At 41.6% G+C, this 18,157-nt stretch overlaps 4 protein-coding genes across 5 annotated transcripts; 2 read left to right on the forward strand and 2 right to left on the reverse strand.

The window, feature by feature from the left end:
- Nucleotides 1–1,634: 1,634 nt before the first annotated feature.
- Nucleotides 1,635–11,512, reverse strand: kcnj9 (potassium inwardly rectifying channel subfamily J member 9). 2 transcript variants are annotated; one of them, XM_088310370.1, is made up of 9 exons: nucleotides 11,235–11,512; nucleotides 9,434–9,808; nucleotides 8,765–8,978; nucleotides 6,093–6,294; nucleotides 5,590–5,782; nucleotides 5,171–5,368; nucleotides 4,075–4,205; nucleotides 3,108–3,370; nucleotides 1,635–3,026 (listed from the first exon to the last, which is right to left on the reverse strand). In XM_088310370.1, the coding sequence occupies exons 2-9, from the start codon at nucleotides 9,717–9,719 to the stop codon at nucleotides 2,846–2,848; spliced, it is 1,668 nt and encodes a 555-aa protein (XP_088166496.1). In that variant the 5' UTR covers nucleotides 9,720–9,808; nucleotides 11,235–11,512; the 3' UTR covers nucleotides 1,635–2,845. The 2 variants fall into 2 exon arrangements, with proteins under 2 accessions (XP_088166496.1, XP_088166497.1); XM_088310371.1 differs by having other exon boundaries at nucleotides 2,811–3,370; nucleotides 11,235–11,511.
- A 334-nt stretch (nucleotides 11,513–11,846) lies between these two features.
- On the forward strand, nucleotides 11,847–14,374 carry eif3f (eukaryotic translation initiation factor 3, subunit F). Its single transcript, XM_088310372.1, has 7 exons — nucleotides 11,847–12,005; nucleotides 12,313–12,383; nucleotides 13,255–13,472; nucleotides 13,549–13,640; nucleotides 13,725–13,861; nucleotides 14,011–14,124; nucleotides 14,226–14,374. Exons 1-7 carry the CDS (start codon nucleotides 11,894–11,896, stop codon nucleotides 14,301–14,303), a joined length of 822 nt encoding a protein of 273 aa, XP_088166498.1. The 5' UTR covers nucleotides 11,847–11,893; the 3' UTR covers nucleotides 14,304–14,374.
- On the reverse strand, nucleotides 13,865–15,726 carry LOC148326138 (MICOS complex subunit MIC26-like). Its single transcript, XM_088310373.1, has one exon. The coding sequence runs from the start codon at nucleotides 15,543–15,545 to the stop codon at nucleotides 14,898–14,900; it is 648 nt and encodes a 215-aa protein (XP_088166499.1). The 5' UTR covers nucleotides 15,546–15,726; the 3' UTR covers nucleotides 13,865–14,897.
- On the forward strand, nucleotides 14,890–17,929 carry dnaaf6 (dynein axonemal assembly factor 6). The gene is made up of 6 exons (XM_088310374.1): nucleotides 14,890–15,983; nucleotides 16,064–16,130; nucleotides 16,195–16,300; nucleotides 16,436–16,532; nucleotides 17,052–17,137; nucleotides 17,389–17,929. The coding sequence occupies exons 1-6, from the start codon at nucleotides 15,888–15,890 to the stop codon at nucleotides 17,516–17,518; spliced, it is 582 nt and encodes a 193-aa protein (XP_088166500.1). The 5' UTR covers nucleotides 14,890–15,887; the 3' UTR covers nucleotides 17,519–17,929.
- Nucleotides 17,930–18,157: the final 228 nt, after the last annotated feature.

Genomic DNA, 18,157 nt, shown 5'->3' on the forward strand with positions numbered 1-18,157 from the left:
TATTCACTTCAAATAATCCGTCTTTGTTCTTCTGTCTATGTCAGTAAATATGCAGGCAGAATAATTAAATGGCCTTAAACTAGAAAGCAGAAAGTACAATTAACCTGTGAATCCAAATGTTGCCATTACACTGAATAATAGCATTTAGTTTTTAGTGCAAATTGAGACAAGACACTCATTTATTTCCTTACGTAGACTTGTTGTGACCTTTTTGTTTAGTGTGGGTGCGTGAAATTTTTCTCATGCAAAATATGTTTTGTACCAAGAAAATTTCAAAAACGACAGTAGCTTGCAAATATTTTACAACATGGTTGGAGCATAGTGTCAACTTAAAAGTTTAATGACAATGTTTTATTTTTTTAATCAGAGATGCTTCTCAAGATGATTCTTTTTTTTTCTGTGCCATTTTTTTATTTTTTTGCTTGAGCACATCAAGTTTTTGTAATAATAATAGTAATAACGATAACATAATACGTAATCTATGCAGTATTTGGAAATATTTAATATTGAATTAAGGGTAAGTCTCAGCAAGACGTGGATTTTTTTTCTTAACATAGCTATAGATTACAATACATGGTCAAATCTGAATAGCGCAAGCTTTAAAAGAAAATATCTCAAACGCTTGATGTGTGAGAAATAAAAGGTAAATTTTTTTTTCATGAAATTGGTGCACATGTCTATTAAAACACGACACATTAAAAAGTCTTGTCGACTTCTGGAACAAAAAGCTAAGGACCAATGGAGGGATTTTACTGCTTAATGCATGTTCCACAAACGCAATCTCAGAATGCCGTGTTTCGACTAGTTGGGCTGCAGAAGAAATTTTGTTTTGGGTTGATTTGCCATTTAACTTGAGTTTGAATGTGATTCATTTTTCAGGTATGAGAGGGTGTGCACACTTATGCAACCTCATCATCTCTGTTGTTAGTTTTGAATCTTGTCTCTCAAAAAATATATTTTCTTTACTGATGTAGCTCATGATAATAGCGGAGAAGTTTTGAAATGATTTATCTCTGTCACCTTTTTATATCCCGAAAACCTGACATTTAAACAGGAGTATGTAGAGACTTTATATCCACTGTAATTGTCGACTTAGACCCTTTTAAACCTTGCCGTCACCCGCTTTGCCTCCTCTTGTTCTATTTTAGGACTGAGTGGGTCACAGACGACTGCTATTGTCTCTTCTTTTTTTTAAATGTCATCCCTCTATGGCTCTACGTCGATGTCAAGGTCACTTTGCATGTCAAGGTCACTGAGGAAAAAAGCAATGGCACCACATCTCGGCAAACGCCACTTCTTAATGACCTCCCCTTAGTCCATGAGCCGCTTTGGACGTCTGCTTCAAAACACGCACACGCACTTACGTTGATATATACACACACACGGCTACACACTCTCTTGTCCCCATCCCTGGTTGCCTAGGAGACAGCTGATGGGTTCCCCATCTCATAAAACAGCACCAATGAGGCCGCCTGCCAGCCAAGATCCGATTCCAGCGTTGGGAATATTTGTCTCCCTCTAGTGGCCAAATTCAGGAACTAACCCAGCTGTGATTCTGCCTAGTAACCCAATCTGCTGACATGTCCTGTTTGGCACCAGAATCAATCTTTTGTCAGACTTATGAAAGAAGGCAGTTAGTCTGGAATATACTTTATTCTAAGTGACATATTAGTATATGATATAGATTATTGTCGTTATTAAAAGCATCAAGTAAAAACACCACATTTACACACAGCAGCCGCTAGCAGCAAGTGACGTGACGGCGTGACTGGTGGTTTGGATTTCTAGAGCTATAGGCTGGCTTAAGCCAAGAATGGGCCTCGGAGCTGACATTTTAGGGGTGTTAACACCCAATTTCCAACACAATATAAATGGAATAGCTGTACTGCAATCACATATTGTAGTATCAGGTGGTCCAGTTGTGTCAGATGATCTTCAACTGTTCTACTTCAGTGTCTAATAACTGACTTTAGAAACAAATGAGCCAAATCAGATTGTGATTTGCAGTGTCAGACGTGTTACTCAGACTTATTGTAGTTTTAGGTGTCTTACTGTAGTGTGAAGTGATGTATTGTGGTGTCAGATGGTCTACTGCAAATGAGTAGCCCACAGATCAAAACATTTAAAAAGAAATTATGAATTATTATTCATTATTAAATTATTATAAATTAAAATATTTTATTGCAAATTATTTTTTTGGGCTTGACTTCCCCTTTAAATGTGTAGCTCACGAATGTTGGGACATTGTGACTTCCAAGGGAGGTTGGAGACAGTGATCATTTGAAAACTTGCAGGGATCAATAGAGAAAAGTATGGTATTTTCATGCCCAGTGCAAGTCTAGTGCAATCCGGGCTTTGGTATTTTTGCAGCAGCACACAACTTGGCGCATGGGTGATATTAAAAATAAAATAAAACGCTAATATGTTCAATCAAGTGATTTCTTCAATGACTCGGATGGTATAATGATACAAACGATTGGCATGGATGCCGGTCTTACTCTCTCTTCACAGCACTGATCCTTGACAGGATCCCCCCTGGCCAACTTTGCATCTTCCGCAAATGGAGGTCTGCCTGCAGTTCCTTAAACAGTAATCATACTTTGAGCACTTCAATCTTCTGCAAGGACTTCAGCGCGCTCCTTTCCGGCGCTGATTTTAAAGGGCATGAGAGGAGCCTGGAAACAAATTGACTTGTGTTCAATCACACACACAACGGCGCAAACGCCCCTTTTACGGCGCACGTCTGCCAAAATACCAAAAGAAAAATAAGTGCACTTTGCACTGGACTTGCACGAGGAATGAAAATAGAGCCTGTGGCCAATCACAAATTTCATGTGAATATGCCTCACAACAAGGTCAGCTTTATCCGTTTTTGTCCCTCAATGGTCACCGTATCACACAAAAATGGCCTTTCCAAGGGAAAAAATGCTCGCAGAGCAAATGTGGCCAATGCACAATATCCCGCCTCGTCCAAACGGCGATAAAGACCAGGGTGGTGTAAAAGCAGAAAGGTCCACATATGCAATCTAAAAAGAGAAAAAGAGAGTAGAGATCTAAACAAAACGTCAAAACGTCTTAGTCAACATTCTGTCATCTAGGCCTCGCACGCTGACTGGATGCTGCCGTTTGGCTCGCCGAGCCCTGGCGGTGGAGCGCTGACGTCCGTCATCTCGCCGACGATGAAGGTGGGCGCCTCCCCTTTGTCGTTAGCGGGGACGCTCTCGGGCGCCGGTGGCTGCGGCTCCTTGCTGGCCTGCTGGACTAAGGTGGGCTCCTCGTCCAGTCGGCTGGAGATGGACCAGTAAAGGTGAGCGTCCAACCTGGCGGCAGCCAATGAGAGCTCTCGTGCTGAACAGGAAGGCGTGTCCACCTGGAAGGGGGACCAATTAGCCCTATATCGAGTGAAACCTCAGTTCCTCGTGCTTCTAACTGACTCAACATTTAAAGTAAGAGGGCAGCGTCATCACTTTTTATTTAAATCAGGAATTACTGTAACTAACCATGTTCATTTCTTTGGAACAGCAGCGGTGGTTTTGTTAGTTGTATTTTATTTTCATTTGAAATTTGCATTTGCGTTGAAAGGTGCTACTTCCGGTTTAAGCTAAATGCTTTTATTTTGAATGCAAACTTCCTGTTCACTACAATTCACACGTAAGGTAACTTAACAGAGTACGGCCAAGAGTTTCATATTGACGGTCAGAAAAACGAACATTTCTTTTACTAGCACCCCCTCCGAAGAGGCAAAAGGTGAGTAAATGATGTATATTAGTATTTTATGTTCGTAAATATTGAGTGTTGAATGTAAAATATGTCAGCTAATTGTTTGCGTGTGTTTTGAAATGTGTTTCAGCTCTTACGATGATTGTTTGAAGGTTAACACGGTTATGGATAAACGTTGCTCAGAAAATAAACCGCCAAATCATCAGTAAAGTCTCATCCTTGTTCGGAGGGCATGCTACAATTACATTAGCCCTACAATTAGCCATCTGACACTATATCAGACCAAATAAATTGCTGTTCTGGTAGTAGGCGTGTGTGAGTGTTTTATTTCTGTTTAACAGGAGAGACGTTTACCTCAAAGGTGTGATGGAAAGCCCCGTAGTCAACATCGAAGAAGCCCTCAGCCAGCGACATCATAGGACTGAAGCGGTGCCCCCATTGCACCTCCTCAGCCAAGTAGGAGCTCCGAGCCTGACAGGTCATGCCTACACACACGGGGAGCGAAGAGTAAACGCGTTATTCACGGCCACATTGGGCTGCGAGCCAAGACAGAACAATTTCAGTGACGCGCTGGGTGATGAACGACTAGCCTTTATTAGGAATATTTTCCGCGGCAGAGTTACGACTGAAAAACACTCATGGGAAGTTGCTGAGCAAGGAAATCAATAGCCATCACCCCCGTAGCGACAAAGAAGAGCTCCAAATTTTTACCATCCTCTTTGGGGGCCATTTTGCCGCAAAGCAATAATTTAAAGAGCTTTGCTAGGCCACATCTTTTGCAGGTTTAATAGGACCTCAATTTTTTTACATTTTATATTTCAATATGTAAGTGGATGAAAGAACAATTAGAGCTATAAAATTTATTTTTGACGCTTTGAAGCAGGGTGTTTTTTGCAAGTTTTTTTGTTATGCATGAGGGAGAATAGGTGCTTCACAAAATATAAAAAGTATTAGCGTTCTCCCTTTAAATTTAACTTTGAATTGAAAAACAGGTGATTTGAAATGTTTTTGAGGACGTTTGACTTTGATTATTTGATGGACAGGATATTTTTTCACAAAATAAAATAAAACAATTTAAAAAAAAAAAAAAAAGAATTATTCGTCGTTAAAATGTAATTTTTAAATCATCCAGAAAAAAATAAGGTGTACGTAGAGTGCCGTGAATAAAACTGCAATGACTTTTTTTTTTTTCAGAAAATAAAAATGTTCAAAATTCATACTTAAAGTTCCTGTAAAGTGAAACTCCATTTGACACACCAATTTTGTCAACCACCGTGCCAAATTTGTATGATCTAAAAAAAAAAATCATTGAGTACGGAATATAAAATATTAAAAAAAAAATAATAAATCAAGTCGTCGTAGCTGCTCTCAAACACTGTGGGCGTGTCCACTGAATGAGTTGAAACTACTCCCTGATTGGCGGTGCGCAAAATTTCGTTCACGACCTCACCTGTTGCTTCCACCATTCCCTCCAGGATGACCACAATCTCAAAGTCCTCCTTCTCCAGCTGAGCTTGCGACATGTCCCAGAAGGGAGAGTGGGTGTCGATCTCGTGCGAGATTACCAGCGGCGACACCAGGAAGAGGCGGTCGTCGCCTGTTTCGAAGCCCACGCTTATGTCTGTCTGGTCCAGGGGAATGAACTCGCCTTCGAAGAGAGAACGCAGAAGGTAAAAATGTGGAATGTACAACGCTCCTCACTTATAATAAGCGTGAATTGAATAAAAAGTTTGCAACACACTACAGGGCTCCAGAATACCTTTAAATTGTCGGAATCTGTCACTAAAATATGATATATATTTTTTATCAACACGAGTTGAATGATTATAGAATTATGCTGACTACATAAAAGCGTGTTGGCAGCCTCACCCTCCTGCGTCTGCTTGGACTTGATGAGCTTGGCTCGCATGTTGGCCCCCACAATGTGCGAGCTGCGCAGGTCACCCACCCGGAACATCAGGCACAGCTTGTCGTCGCGCAGCGAGATGACGGCGTGCTTGGAGAACACCAGCGTCTCGGCCCGCTTGTTGGGCTGCGAGATCTTCACGAACATGCAGCCCACCTGTGCCGACAGCATATAAAAATCACGAATAACCTTCCAACCAAAATGGCTTACAACCCGGGCATTTAATGGTGTAGGTGTGAAACGCATGTCGGATTCCATGTTGATGGGAAGGAAGACTGGCAGGATCGAATATAAGTCTTTTTAACTATATATAGATGGTTGCTTGTTGCTAGGCAGATTTCAAAGGGCATGAGCATTACAATTGTTAAAAAATGTATATAGGTCAACGCCACCCACTTGATCTGCTTGAAATCACTCGGAAATAACACAGACTACCCTGCATGAAGATATAATAACACACGCTCACCATGAAGGCGTTGACCATCGATCCCAGGATGGCCTGCAGCAGCAGCAGCATGGTGCCCACGGGACACTGGTCGGTAATGACCCGGTAGCCATAGCCAATGGTGGTCTCCGTCTCGATGGAGAAGAGGAAGGCCGAAATGAAGCCATTGACATTGTTGACGCACGGTGTCCACGTCTCATCCTCCAGGTGGTCCAGATCGCCCCTGAGGATGATGATGGCAACAAATGAGCAAATCCAATTGGGACATCAATGCCTTCAAGGCCTTCTCTGCTGGCCTAACATAATCAAGAAATCCTGATCATATTCTTCACATTGATGTCATATTATATCCTAGTGTTCATTTTTTAGGTTAGAGTTTTTATCCAATCAGAATTCAGCTAGTTCGTGTTGCCAGGCAGATTTCATAATACCAGTTACTCGCACAATTCGTCCCAGGCCTTCAGATACAATCGTGCGGGTGTCTGTTCTGTGTCTCAAGGGGGAATTGACAGTTGATAGAGAGTTGTGATAGCCAATCAGATCACAAGTTGATGACAGTAAGGCCTTCTCACTGGCCTTACGTCGAAGGTGATCAACGCGGCTTGTGATTGGATACTCACTTGTGAGGGGGCAGCGCTATGCGGAATCAACACACCAGAAAGTCATAAATGACGACCGTTGAAAATCTAAAATATAGTCTTGCTTTTTTTAAACCACAATGGCTGAAGGTGGGAAAGGTGTGGATTTCATTGCAGACACATTTGAAAGGCCATTTTCAGAATAGACCTTTCAAGTGAAGCTAGGTCGTCCAAAACTCACTCAGTACTGTGTACGTGTCTTTCTGTATATTATTTGTCCAGTCGCGGTGTCATAAATTATGGTAATATGAGGCGGAATTGTTCAAGTCGCATTAAGTAGGACTTCACCGTGTGAACTGCACGGCCCGCAACTGAGTAAAGTTAATCCATTAAAGGGGTCTTAATTTATACCATCCGTGTCTTTTATATGAAGCGGTGTTGGTGATCAAGGAAGTGCAGAAGTAGCATCTCTCTGCCGCAGCTGCCGTTGGCGCTCCGTTGATACAATAAGGTCAAGATTTTGATACGATAAGGTCAGGATTTTGCGAGGTGAACCCGTTTAGCTAATTGGAGCGCGGCTCCTGAAGGAAGTGCCACACGGCCGTTCTGCCACGATTGCTTTTTCTTTTCCTTTTCTGCCATCGCAGCAGAAACGCATCGGAGGCCTCATCGCCGAGCGGTTCAGGAGAGGTGACGCAGCCCCCGTGGATGTTTTATTAAAAGATGCGCTTGTGTTGTATTGATGTCCCGCCAAGTGTCGGATTGGGCGCTCCATTAGTCGTGTCCGGCAATAAATAAGACGCCACAAGGCGAGTACAGAGCAGCTTTACCTGACGTACGCCACTGCTAATGCCTGCTAAATAATTACCTAATTGTCTTGAAGATAAATAGTGCGCCAATTGGCATTTTGAGCGCCGCAGCAGAAAATAAAACATTATAAATATTGTTGGCAAGGTGTCATGAGTAAAGTGATATTACTTTTTAGTTATTTATAGCGTTGTATCATAACTAAAGAGCAGGTTCACAATATTGTTTAGCTAAATGAGATGGTCAAAATATTAGGAACAGCTCTCACTGTGAGGCAGCGCATTTGGACAGCAGAACGTACCACGGCTTTCCAAAATATTTAAAAAAATGTTCTAGCCTGAATTTATAAGTTTTCAAACAATAACTGTGATTTTCATTTCAGATGTAACATTTTAATTTTAAGTCTAAAAATGTGAATTATGAAAAGAAAAACTAATTTAATATGTGATTATTTCCTTTAATACATAAATGTTTTCATTTTAAAGATTAATGTTTTTTCTCAATATTTCAAATTGTAGTTTACAATTTTGATTTCAAGCATAAAACTGTCATTTTTTTACTTTTTCATTTTAAGTGCAAAGGTTTCCGTTTTTTTAGGCACAAATATTTTTATTTTAATTGCATTATTCAAAACAAAAGTACATGTGCATATCGAACTAATTTTAATGTATAACCTACTTTTTTAACTTAATTTGTATTTTCCTTGAACAGTCATTAATATTACATAACAGCTGTACATATTTTTTTACCAGTGAACAAATAAAAATGAATGGAAAATATTAACAATTACATTACAAACATTGACGTAATAATAATATTAATAATAATAATGATGATAATAATAATAATAATAATAAATTAAAAATAAATAATCCACTCTGAACAACAAATCCACTGTTGCACTCGACACTTGATTGTATTAGCAAGAGCATGACAGGTTTCCAGCGTTTGATAAATAGAGCCTTTTGAAGTCTTTAACAAATATACAATTGATGAAAAAAAATGTTTCGAACATAGCAATTTTAGTATTAAATGTAAACAGGGTCATTTTGAATTAGCTATATATATTTATGTTTATCATACAAATTCAAAATTTTGAGCATCCCAATGTTCAGTTTTTGTTCATCTCAAATGACTGTGTCTTGGGTTTGTGGTACAAGCAGGACTTGTCAGCAGCCAATCTCAGCATTTAAACAGCAATTTTTATTTTAAACCAAAATGATTCCGTTTGAAATGTCCCAAAAAATAACTTTAAGCCTCGTGAGAAAAAAATGCCAATGAAATAAATGGCTCAAGGGCAACGCTCACCTGCAGTAAGCGATGAGGTACCAGATGGCGCCGAAGAAGAGCCACGTGACGGCGTAGGCCATGACAAAGACGAAGAGTGAGCAGCGCCAGTTGAGGTCCACCAGAGTGGTGAAGATGTCGGTCAGGTAGCGGTACGTTTCCCGCATGTTGCCGTGCTGCACGTTGCAGCGGCCGTTCTTCTCCACGTAGCGCTGCCTTTTGCGCCGAGCGCGAGCTGGTGGAACGATACCAAGACAAACGATTAGACAAGACTATCATAGATTGAAAAAAATAAAGCCCACAAAGCCAGTTTTGTTTTTAGAGATATTTCAAAAATTAACTTGAGATTTTGTCCAATTACAAGTATCTTTATATATTATGTAGAAATTGAGTAAAAGTCTCAAAATGAGCGTCTTGCCTTTTCTTGACCAAATTTGAGGCATGCATAGCAGACAAAAGGGCGATGCTAATTTTTCAAATGGTTTTTTTGTCATCCCCTGAAGGTGGAGCGTGGCAGCGAACTTTGGTTACTCACCATAAAGTAAGAAACCCTTCAAAAAGCTCCACAAGGTCAGAACCAGATCAAATGTTTCACAAAGTAACATCTAATTTGGTAGGCATGAGCTGACCCACAAAAAAAAAAAAAATAAATAAAAAATGCCTGAAAAGGCACGGGAAGTCAATCCTCACCCCATCCGAATCGCCCTCTCTCCTTCTCCGGACCTTGAGTTTTCTTCCTGGTCTGATTGACTGTGGCCTGCCGCTCGGCCATCTTGGATTGGAACGACCGGTTCACCTTGGCGGCCTCGGTGGTAACGACATGGCCCAGCTCCTCAGACACGTTGAAGACGCCACGACCGTCGGCAGGGGGCATCGGGGCCTCAGTGACCGCCTCCTGCTCTCCTTCCGGCTTGTTGTCCACAGGCAGTGAGAGCGACTCCGGACGCGGGGGCAGGACGGAGTTCTCCACAGCCATGATTTGCGTGTGTGTTTGTGATTGTGTTATTGAAATGTCACTTTGGCGAACTCTGTCCACTGGACGTTTGTTGTACTACCATTTGTTTGCTGAAACATGAGAAGGAAAACATGCGAGTCAGACTATTGTTCCGTCACAATGACTGATACGTTCATCGGAAAAAAAAATTCATCTACATAAGGAAAGCTACTCAGGTGAGTATTGTAGACCTCCGCCAAGGCCAAATAATTATTTGGATCAGCACCATGTTTTGGCATGGTTGAAGACTTCCAGAATACGAATTAATGAATTTTTAATTTTTGTGAATTGTTTCTAAAAATATTGAATATGTTTGAAGTGCTGAAAACGTGAAAAAAAATAGAACAATTTACCTAGTTATTTAGCGTTAAACTCTTTTTCACTTTACCCTCTTGCCCAAAGTCCTCAAGGGGAGGCTTCAGCTAATCTGCGACACTAATAAGGACAAGCAATGGATGGATAATGTAACTTTCAATGTTTTTTTTTTTAAAAAAAGGTAAAAATAAAATACAAATATAGATCCAAACTGACTAAATATGTATGTGAATTTAAAATGTAAAAAAAAATGGTTTCTTTTTTTTTTTTTATTAAACATCTTAAGACTATGATACTGTATCTTGAGTTTAATGGAAATTGGTCAAGCAGTTGTTGCATCACTAAATGTACCATCATGTTACCAATTTCTTTCTGACTAAAACGTATAGAAGGGTTCTATGGACAAGGTAAAGACACGCAAAGGTGATAATGCTAACTAAGTAGGCAGTCTTACTGATCCATAACAGTCAATGGAGAAACAACCAAAAAAAATGCTTGCTAGCGTGTGTGTGTGTGTGTGTGTTAGGTGTGATATTCACTGCACCAAAATGTACATTTTATGGAATTTGGTTTCTTGTAAATATTAAGAGATTTTACCATTCCGTGCTTATCACGTCACTCTTTGCCATCCCTGGTACTCTGCTGTGCCTCCATCCTGCTACAAAGTTGCATGAGATTTGCTGACGTCACGCATGACGCCACTTTAAACTGCAGGTTTTGGTTGACTTTTGAGGCACACTTTTTTTTTTTTTGTTTTAAACATAATTCGAAATTGTTCCGTATTGGGAGTAGCATTTGCATGAAGCATTGTGGTGATCAGATTTATACAGCAGCTGGGGTGAAAGTGTGTACGTGTGTGTGTGCCTGATAGCGAATGTGCGTGTGTGCCATTTTCAGTGTACATTGCTATCACAGCAGGCCGTCTCAGGTGTCTTACATAATGCATGCAGAAGGGCCTACGGTTTTAAAATAATCTTGTATTGTCTTTAAAAATAATAACGAGTGTATTTGCGCAATACTAGTAATCTATTGGCGTGCGTCCATCGTGAGACTGATTGAGGCAATCACAATGACGCACTATCACAAATTGAACACAATCTGCGAACGGGGTCTGTGTACCCAAGCAACGGTGCACATTTGGTCTCCAATGTGGTTGTACATCAAAATAATCAAATCTCTCACCTGATTAGTTTAACCTGGTTTGAAGAAGAAGATGGGTATTCGTCGTGTGGAACGGTTGCTCGACGCGTCGGTCCAATTTTCGCCATTGATCCGGTGGATCGTCCAGGGCCGTGAGGACAAAAGAAGAGCTCTCAACCCTGAAAATAGACCTTGCGCGTCCGCCTTTCCGAGGCTAGCGTCTCGCTGTGGCCGTGAGGTGGGGGAGTCTTCCGCCGTGCGTGGATGTGATGGAGGCGGGCAGGTGTCGTCAGCCCAGCCCCTCGCGCCGAGCCTTGCATTGCCTTGGTGAATTTGTGATGTAATTACAACAATTGTCATCATTTCTTTAAAATCGTGGGCAGTTGAGCCAGTCAAACGTTCAAATCTATGCTTATAAGTCTTATGAAAGTTAAAAAAAAAAAAGCTGTGTGAAAATTTACGGAATACATTCAGTGGAAAAAAACACAAGGTACACAAATACAATCTAGCCAGGAGACACCGAATGCGATCAATATTTTCTATTTATAGACAGAAAATTAAATTATATTACAATGAACATATTTACTCGTGCAATACACCCTCCGAATCAAAAGATGGCGGTATAATGCTATTGAGGCTAAAATGCAAGCCAGTTACCCTAAGTGAGAGATGAAGAAGTCATCATTTTCCTTTTTTCCAACATGTCGGTGTTCGGGCCGGTTGTGAAGGTTCATCCTGTGGTCCTCGCCTCCATTTGCGACTCATACGAGCGACGAAATGAAGGAGCGAGCCGCGTGATTGGCACCCTATTGGGTAAGAAGTCATATTGTCCTCACGTTCATTTTGTCACTTAGTCCGATCGTGGCGCGTTAGCTGGTGTTAGCAAGTCTGCTGCTAACGCGTGCGTGCTATCTACGCTAACTAGTCCATCACTTGAACCAATCAGCTTCTTCTGTCGTTTACTCGTAAACATTACTCTGTGAGATAAGGTCGTTTTCGACGATCAATGTGGATTGCAACGATTCTGACGTGTATGTAATGTGAGTGGGAGGTGCACTGTGGCTAACTATAGCTACTGAAACGTTGACGTGTTATTTAAACGTGTGTTGTCCCCCTTCAGGTACCATCGACAAACACTCGATAGAGGTGACCAACTGCTTCTCTGTGCCCCACAATGAGTCTGAAGATGAGGTGCGTTGTTCATGTAGCGCAGGGGTGCCCAAGTGTGGTCCTCAAGCGACCCTATCCAGCCTGTTATAGGTGTATCCCTTTTCAAAATCACGTGATTCAAACGATGAGCTCGTCAGCGAGGCTGGTAAAAGGTTTTAATCAGGTGTGTTGCAGTACGGATGCATCTAAAACATTCTGGATGGGGGATCTCGAGGACTGCGCTGGGGCATGCCTAATGTAGCGATTCTTTGTTGTTGCCACTTTGGTCAAGGTTTAAGAATGAGGTCCATAACTCTATTTTGAAGAGTACTTTTAAAACCAACTCCAGCTGGAAAAAAAACAAGTGTTTTACACAAATGGATTTCAAATGGGATTTAGGTTAATTTAGAAAAAATGGAAAAAAGCAAAAAAATAAATATACGACAAAAACCACAGGTTGCGTATCAAGATGTGTTGCAAGCCAAGGAGTAAAAAAATAGTTTGACAACTTGAAAAGTGGATGGTGAGGGTGCTTGTCTAAGACCTGGTACACAGTAAAACAATTGGCTGTTTTGTCGCTTCCTAAACACAAGCCACAAACACCAAGTTATCTGTTTTATAAAATAATCCGATAAGATTATCCTGTTGTCTGAGGTGTGTTAACAGGGAATTTTCACATAGCCAATCAAGAAGCTACTTGATTGAGGAAAAAGGAAGCAGGCATAAATAAAAAGTCTGGTGGATGTCACAACTGGAGGACCAACTCATGGTGCTGCGGCAACCGCCAGAGTGCTTATTGAGTGTCTCTGCTAAATATTATAACTCTTATACTGTATATTGAATGTTAATTTATTGTATAAATTAGATTGTTTGCTCGATGACAGTTCCGTAAATTGATGTCCCTTGACCTCAGGTTGCTGTGGACATGGAGTTCGCCAAGAACATGTACGAGCTCCATAAGCGGGTGTCGCCCAGCGAGGTCATCATCGGCTGGTACGCCACCGGCTTCGACATCACTGAGCACTCGGTGCTCATCCACGAGTACTACAGCCGCGAGGCCACCAACCCCATCCACCTGACCGCCGACACAGCCCTGCAGAGCGGCAAGATGAACATTCGCGCCTACGTCAGGTCGGTCTCTCCACCGTTTTATCCTCGTTTGTTTTATGCGGACGACTGTAATGCTGACACATCATCCATTACGCAGTGCACAGATGGGTGTGCCCGGGAAGACGGTTGGTGTGATGTTTACTCCACTGACAGTCAAATACAACTACTATGACACGGAGAGGATAGGCGGTAAGGATGTAAACACTCTTCAATATCAATGTTTCCACCAAGCAGTCTGGAACAAGTTTTTTTTATTTTAATTTTTTTTTAAAGTGGACCTTCTGCAGAGGACACGCATCACTCCTAGTCGCACCAAGGGCCTGACGTCCGACCTCTCCCAGGTAGCCGGCTCGGCTGCGCGCGTCCAGGACATGCTGACCACCGTGCTGGCGTACATTGAAGACGTGCTGGTGAGTCTCTGCTCATATTTTGTCAGTCGCTTCCATCTCATACTTTGGGAGCATTAATGTTGGCTATGTTCGGAGAAGAAGCAAGTGTACTTCGTAGAATTCCTTATTAGCAAGCATTCCGCTAAACGTGACCACTTGATCCATTTCAGTCTGGCAAGGTGACGGCGGACAACAGCGTGGGCCGCTTCCTGATGGACCTGGTCAACAAGGTGCCCACCATCTCAGCAGAGGACTTTGAGAATATGATCAACTCCAACATCAACGTATGTTGTCTTTTTTTTTTTTTCATGTGTGAAGTGTTTTTTTCCTCTGAATTTGTGTAAACCAGCATGTCACATAATGCTTTGTCAAACATTTCTTGCAGGACCTCCTGATGGTGACCTACCTGTCCAACCTCACTCAAGCACAGATCGCCCTTAACGAGAAGCTGGTGCTGCTTTGAGGCACTATTTAATTTTTGTGTTCAAGTTTTTTTTTCTCAGATGAATAAAAGCAAAATATTCCCAAAGTCCATTCCCCCTTCAAGCGTCTTGTGGAGTCGTTTGGTCAATGATTTGACTTTACAGGCACATTTTTTTGTTATACAGTACTGTAGGAAACAAACTGATAGAATCACGATTTTAACTGCAAAGTAGTCAGGGTCAGAATCTGATCAACTATTCAATGACATGTTAATTGTATCACGAAGTGACAATTGATATGAAAGTGCATCAGTACTGTAAATATTATTGGGTATAATTTGTTTGTATGGTGTGCTATTTTGTAGTAACAATATTACAATGAAGAAAAATCACAGTACTGCAATTATACTTGAATGGTATGTTATCATCATGGTACTCTATTACAGATGGTAATATTTTTTGAGTAACACTGCAGTCTGGGAAAAGTTTGAATGTGTTTTTTTTATTTATGTATTAATTCTCTGCATAAATATACATTATAATTGTCCTGCCTGAGTTATCTTGGTACAAAAAGTAGGCATGAACAAGAGCACCCAGTTGTTTGAGCTGCTGGTGTCTTCCTGCATTGGCGACCCTCAACGTTTCCCCGCTGAGTTGACGCCCGGCTCGGCCTTCTTGCTTTGCGGCTTCATGATCCTCTCCATGGTGGCGTAGCTGTACACGGCCCCCTCGTAGAGGGTGTCCCCGGCGGACCTGGCGATGGCCGCCGCGCGGTCCGGGTAGTAGAGGGAAGCACTTGTGGCCATTATGCCCGCCGGGTAGATGACCCTCTTCACCCGCGAGCGTCTGGCGAGAAGGAGCCCCAGCAAGCCGGTGCAACCAATGATACCAGCCCGAGCGTAGAAGTCCCCCGGCGGGTCTTTGAGGAATGCCCAGCTGTCGCCCGCCAGCCGCGCCGCGCTTTGGACTTTTGGTTCGATACGGTCGTAGGTGGTCCGACACCAAGTAGTGCACGGCTCCGCGAACTTCCGGAGGCTGGCGACACTCTGTTCCAATTGCCCGGGTTTGGGCTCCTCGGGGGCGGCTTTCTCTTCACGCGGCGCGGCGTACAGCGACAGGTCTTCCCGGTTCAGCTTTGCAGGCGTGGACTTTTTTCTGTCCCAAGGCGCGGCGAAGACTGTGGCCGGCCACAAGGTGAAGGCTCCGGCCATGAGTCTACCTGTCACCTTCAACATGATGCCTGGTAGCCATGCGTGGCCAATACCGCGAGTCGGGAGGGACATTCTTCCACAAGGCGAAAACGTTCAATTATCACCACAAACACAAAACAACAAGAACTCATTTACGTTTTGTAGTTTGGATATCATCCAGAAACCCTTTTCTTCATATATCACGTAGTTTGTTTTAGTAATTATAGGTATTTGATTTTTTTGCAACGCGAATTTTCCCTCTACTGTATGGACTGTCGCTTTAAACGTCACGTTACGAGTTGACGTTTTGTCACGCTTGTTCCTGTGACGTTGTTGGTTACCATGGCAACAACGACGTCGACATGATACAACAGTGGAGAGACACTTTCTGCACGGAAGAGCACTTTCCAGGAGGGGAATAGTTGAAAAATAAAAATGGAATACCTTGACGTTTCATCCGTTCAGAACATGAAGGCGCTCTCGGCCTTGCTTTCCAATCAACAAGAAGAGGAAAATGACGATGATTATCAAGTAAGTATATTTTCCCATGTTAGTGTTTTTAATTTTTTTTTCTATACTATACATCTTTTTCTTAATCAAAATCTCTCCAGGATGTCTCTCCTTATGCAAAGATGGGCCCTGGACATATAGGCCCCCCAGCCAAAAAAGAGAAAAAAGGTATCTTACTTCTCATTTAAAAAAAACAAACTTTTTTATGATAATTTATTTCTTTGCAATTTAGAGTCCTCGGCATACGCGAAGAACAACAGCAAAGAAGTGTGGAGTGAAGAAGAGGTGGCCGAGGGCCCGCAGTACGATGACGTCACTGACCCACGACCGCAGCCCCAGTGCGTCCACTCAGCAACATATGGATATGCAGTATTCAGGGTTTACTGCTCAATGAAACATTCTTGTGTTTGGAGGTCACACTAGTCCAGACATAAACTAAAAAGTGTTTCTTTCCCACCTATGATTGTGTACAGATATGAAATCATCTTCAAGCAAAGTGTAGGCACAGAGGATCTCTATTTGGGCCTGAGTAGAAAGGACCCTTCCTCCATGTGCTGTGAAGCAATGCTGGTAATACATCATATTATGAGTTTATGTCCAAGTGGGAAATTTCACAACCTTGTAATTATCTGCCTATTTCCCCAAATAACAGCAAGTCGTTTTGAATTTTGTGATGTAACAGTGAGGCCAATTGATATAATTCTGCCCCATATTTTATGACTTGGCAATGAGGATAAGAAAAAAAAAGGTTTTAAGTGATGGCCACACTACATGGAAGCACTGTCAAAAACAAAAAAATCAAAACGCTCATCACATCCCATACCCTCTAAAACAAATCCCTCTAAAAATACCCCATACCAGATGATAATTGCTCAGGAATCGTTTTGGAGACATGATCCCACAATCTGGCCTTCCCTGTTGACTTTGACCATAAAGAGAGAGAAAATTTTTCAAATTTGCCCCTACTGTCGGTATGTGTGTGGCGACTCCACTATAATGAATAAATAAAAGAAACATGTGTGGCCCTAAACCAATTTCATATAACACACAACAGTCCTAAATGTTAATGCTGGATATTTCTACAATCAGGTGATAATCAAACTCCCAGACAGCAAAGCAACAGACGTTATTCTGGACGTGAAAGAAAAGTTCCTTGATCTTCGGACACCAAAATAGTAAGAGGACATTGTCTTATACTACCTCTTACAGTGCTACTAATGTTAGATCACCAAGTTTTGCAGGTCTGTCATGGAACTACAAGAAGACAATACATATTCTCAGTTTAACTACTTTGTGATGAAAGGATACCAGAATGATAAACACACAGCCATGGATCCCTTCATAACATCCTCGCTCAAGTCACCTGTGTGTGCCAAAGAGGCCTACTGTAGCATTAACCTGCATGTGTTGTGTCTCAACGTTATAGTAGACTGGCCCTCCACCTCCCGCACCCGGTCCACCACAAGGAGGGAAAGGCTCAGTTTTTTAGTGAAAGGGAGGAACTCGAGGTGACGCTGGTGATGAATCGACCACTGGACGCCATCAACATGCAGTGAAACTCGTCGACCCGCAAGATTGCATCCGGGACAAGATCAGATGCTGCTGAACTATCTGACTGCAAACTAATGTAAACTATGTACATTTATCCAATGCAGTATCATGAATGAAAAATGGTCCCTATGATCCATTTTGGACCTCCGACATGCTGTTTGGGTTACTCTGTTCTAAACTGCAATTATAGTGCTTTCAAATTTAAATTTTCTCTTCAATGTCTGTCTGTCCAGACATAATAAAGTTCAAGTTTTTTTTTTTTTTTTTAAGGCAACATTTTTAATTGATATTGTATACGTATACCTAATGCCGGAGTACTTGTAGCTTGTGAGGGAATGTGTGTGTGCTGTTCTGTGCAGTAACTAATAAAATGTCAAGTTTTTCTTTTGACTTGAGCAAGAATTTCATACATTTAAGTGCGAACTTGTGGCCAACGTTGTCGATAAGAGAATGATAAGAATACAGTTCAGTAAAAAAATAAATAAATAAAAAAAGCACTTGACATAACTTTTACTTAGGTCTGGTTATGTGATTATTTGTATACATATTTTTGAGAACAAAAAAAAGTTAAGTAAAAAAGGCACTTCAAATAACTTTTATAACTTTTACTTAAGTCAGTGTACGTAATTATATTTTCATTAAAA

This window comes from Idiotropiscis lumnitzeri, chromosome 12 (genome assembly GCF_059441095.1).
Source record: "Idiotropiscis lumnitzeri isolate Australia: NSW breed Sydney's pygmy pipehorse chromosome 12, RoL_Ilum_1.0, whole genome shotgun sequence".
Classification (NCBI taxonomy): Eukaryota; Metazoa; Chordata; class Actinopteri; order Syngnathiformes; family Syngnathidae; genus Idiotropiscis; species Idiotropiscis lumnitzeri.

What these genes read in the sequence shown, in the direction of transcription:
- eif3f (XM_088310372.1), top strand. Translation starts at nt 11,894, where the DNA reads ATGTCGGTGTTCGGGCCGGTTGTGAAGGTTCATCCTGTGGTCCTCGCC. An exon ending in CGTGATTGGCACCCTATTGG is followed by an intron (nt 12,006 to 12,312) that starts GTAAGAAGTCAT and finishes GTCCCCCTTCAG; the next exon opens with GTACCATCGACAAACACTCG. An exon ending in AACATTCGCGCCTACGTCAG is followed by an intron (nt 13,473 to 13,548) that starts GTCGGTCTCTCC and finishes TCCATTACGCAG; the next exon opens with TGCACAGATGGGTGTGCCCG.
- kcnj9 (XM_088310370.1), bottom strand. Translation starts at nt 9,719, where the DNA reads ATGGCTGTGGAGAACTCCGTCCTGCCCCCGCGTCCGGAGTCGCTCTCA. An exon ending in CGATGGTCAACGCCTTCATG is followed by an intron (nt 5,783 to 6,092) that starts GTGAGCGTGTGT and finishes CTGTCGGCACAG; the next exon opens with GTGGGCTGCATGTTCGTGAA. An exon ending in GTCCAAGCAGACGCAGGAGG is followed by an intron (nt 5,369 to 5,589) that starts GTGAGGCTGCCA and finishes CTCTCTTCGAAG; the next exon opens with GCGAGTTCATTCCCCTGGAC.
- dnaaf6 (XM_088310374.1), top strand. Translation starts at nt 15,888, where the DNA reads ATGGAATACCTTGACGTTTCATCCGTTCAGAACATGAAGGCGCTCTCG. An exon ending in TGTGCTGTGAAGCAATGCTG is followed by an intron (nt 16,533 to 17,051) that starts GTAATACATCAT and finishes TTCTACAATCAG; the next exon opens with GTGATAATCAAACTCCCAGA. An exon ending in GATCTTCGGACACCAAAATA is followed by an intron (nt 17,138 to 17,388) that starts GTAAGAGGACAT and finishes TCAACGTTATAG; the next exon opens with TAGACTGGCCCTCCACCTCC.
- LOC148326138 (XM_088310373.1), bottom strand. Translation starts at nt 15,545, where the DNA reads ATGTCCCTCCCGACTCGCGGTATTGGCCACGCATGGCTACCAGGCATC.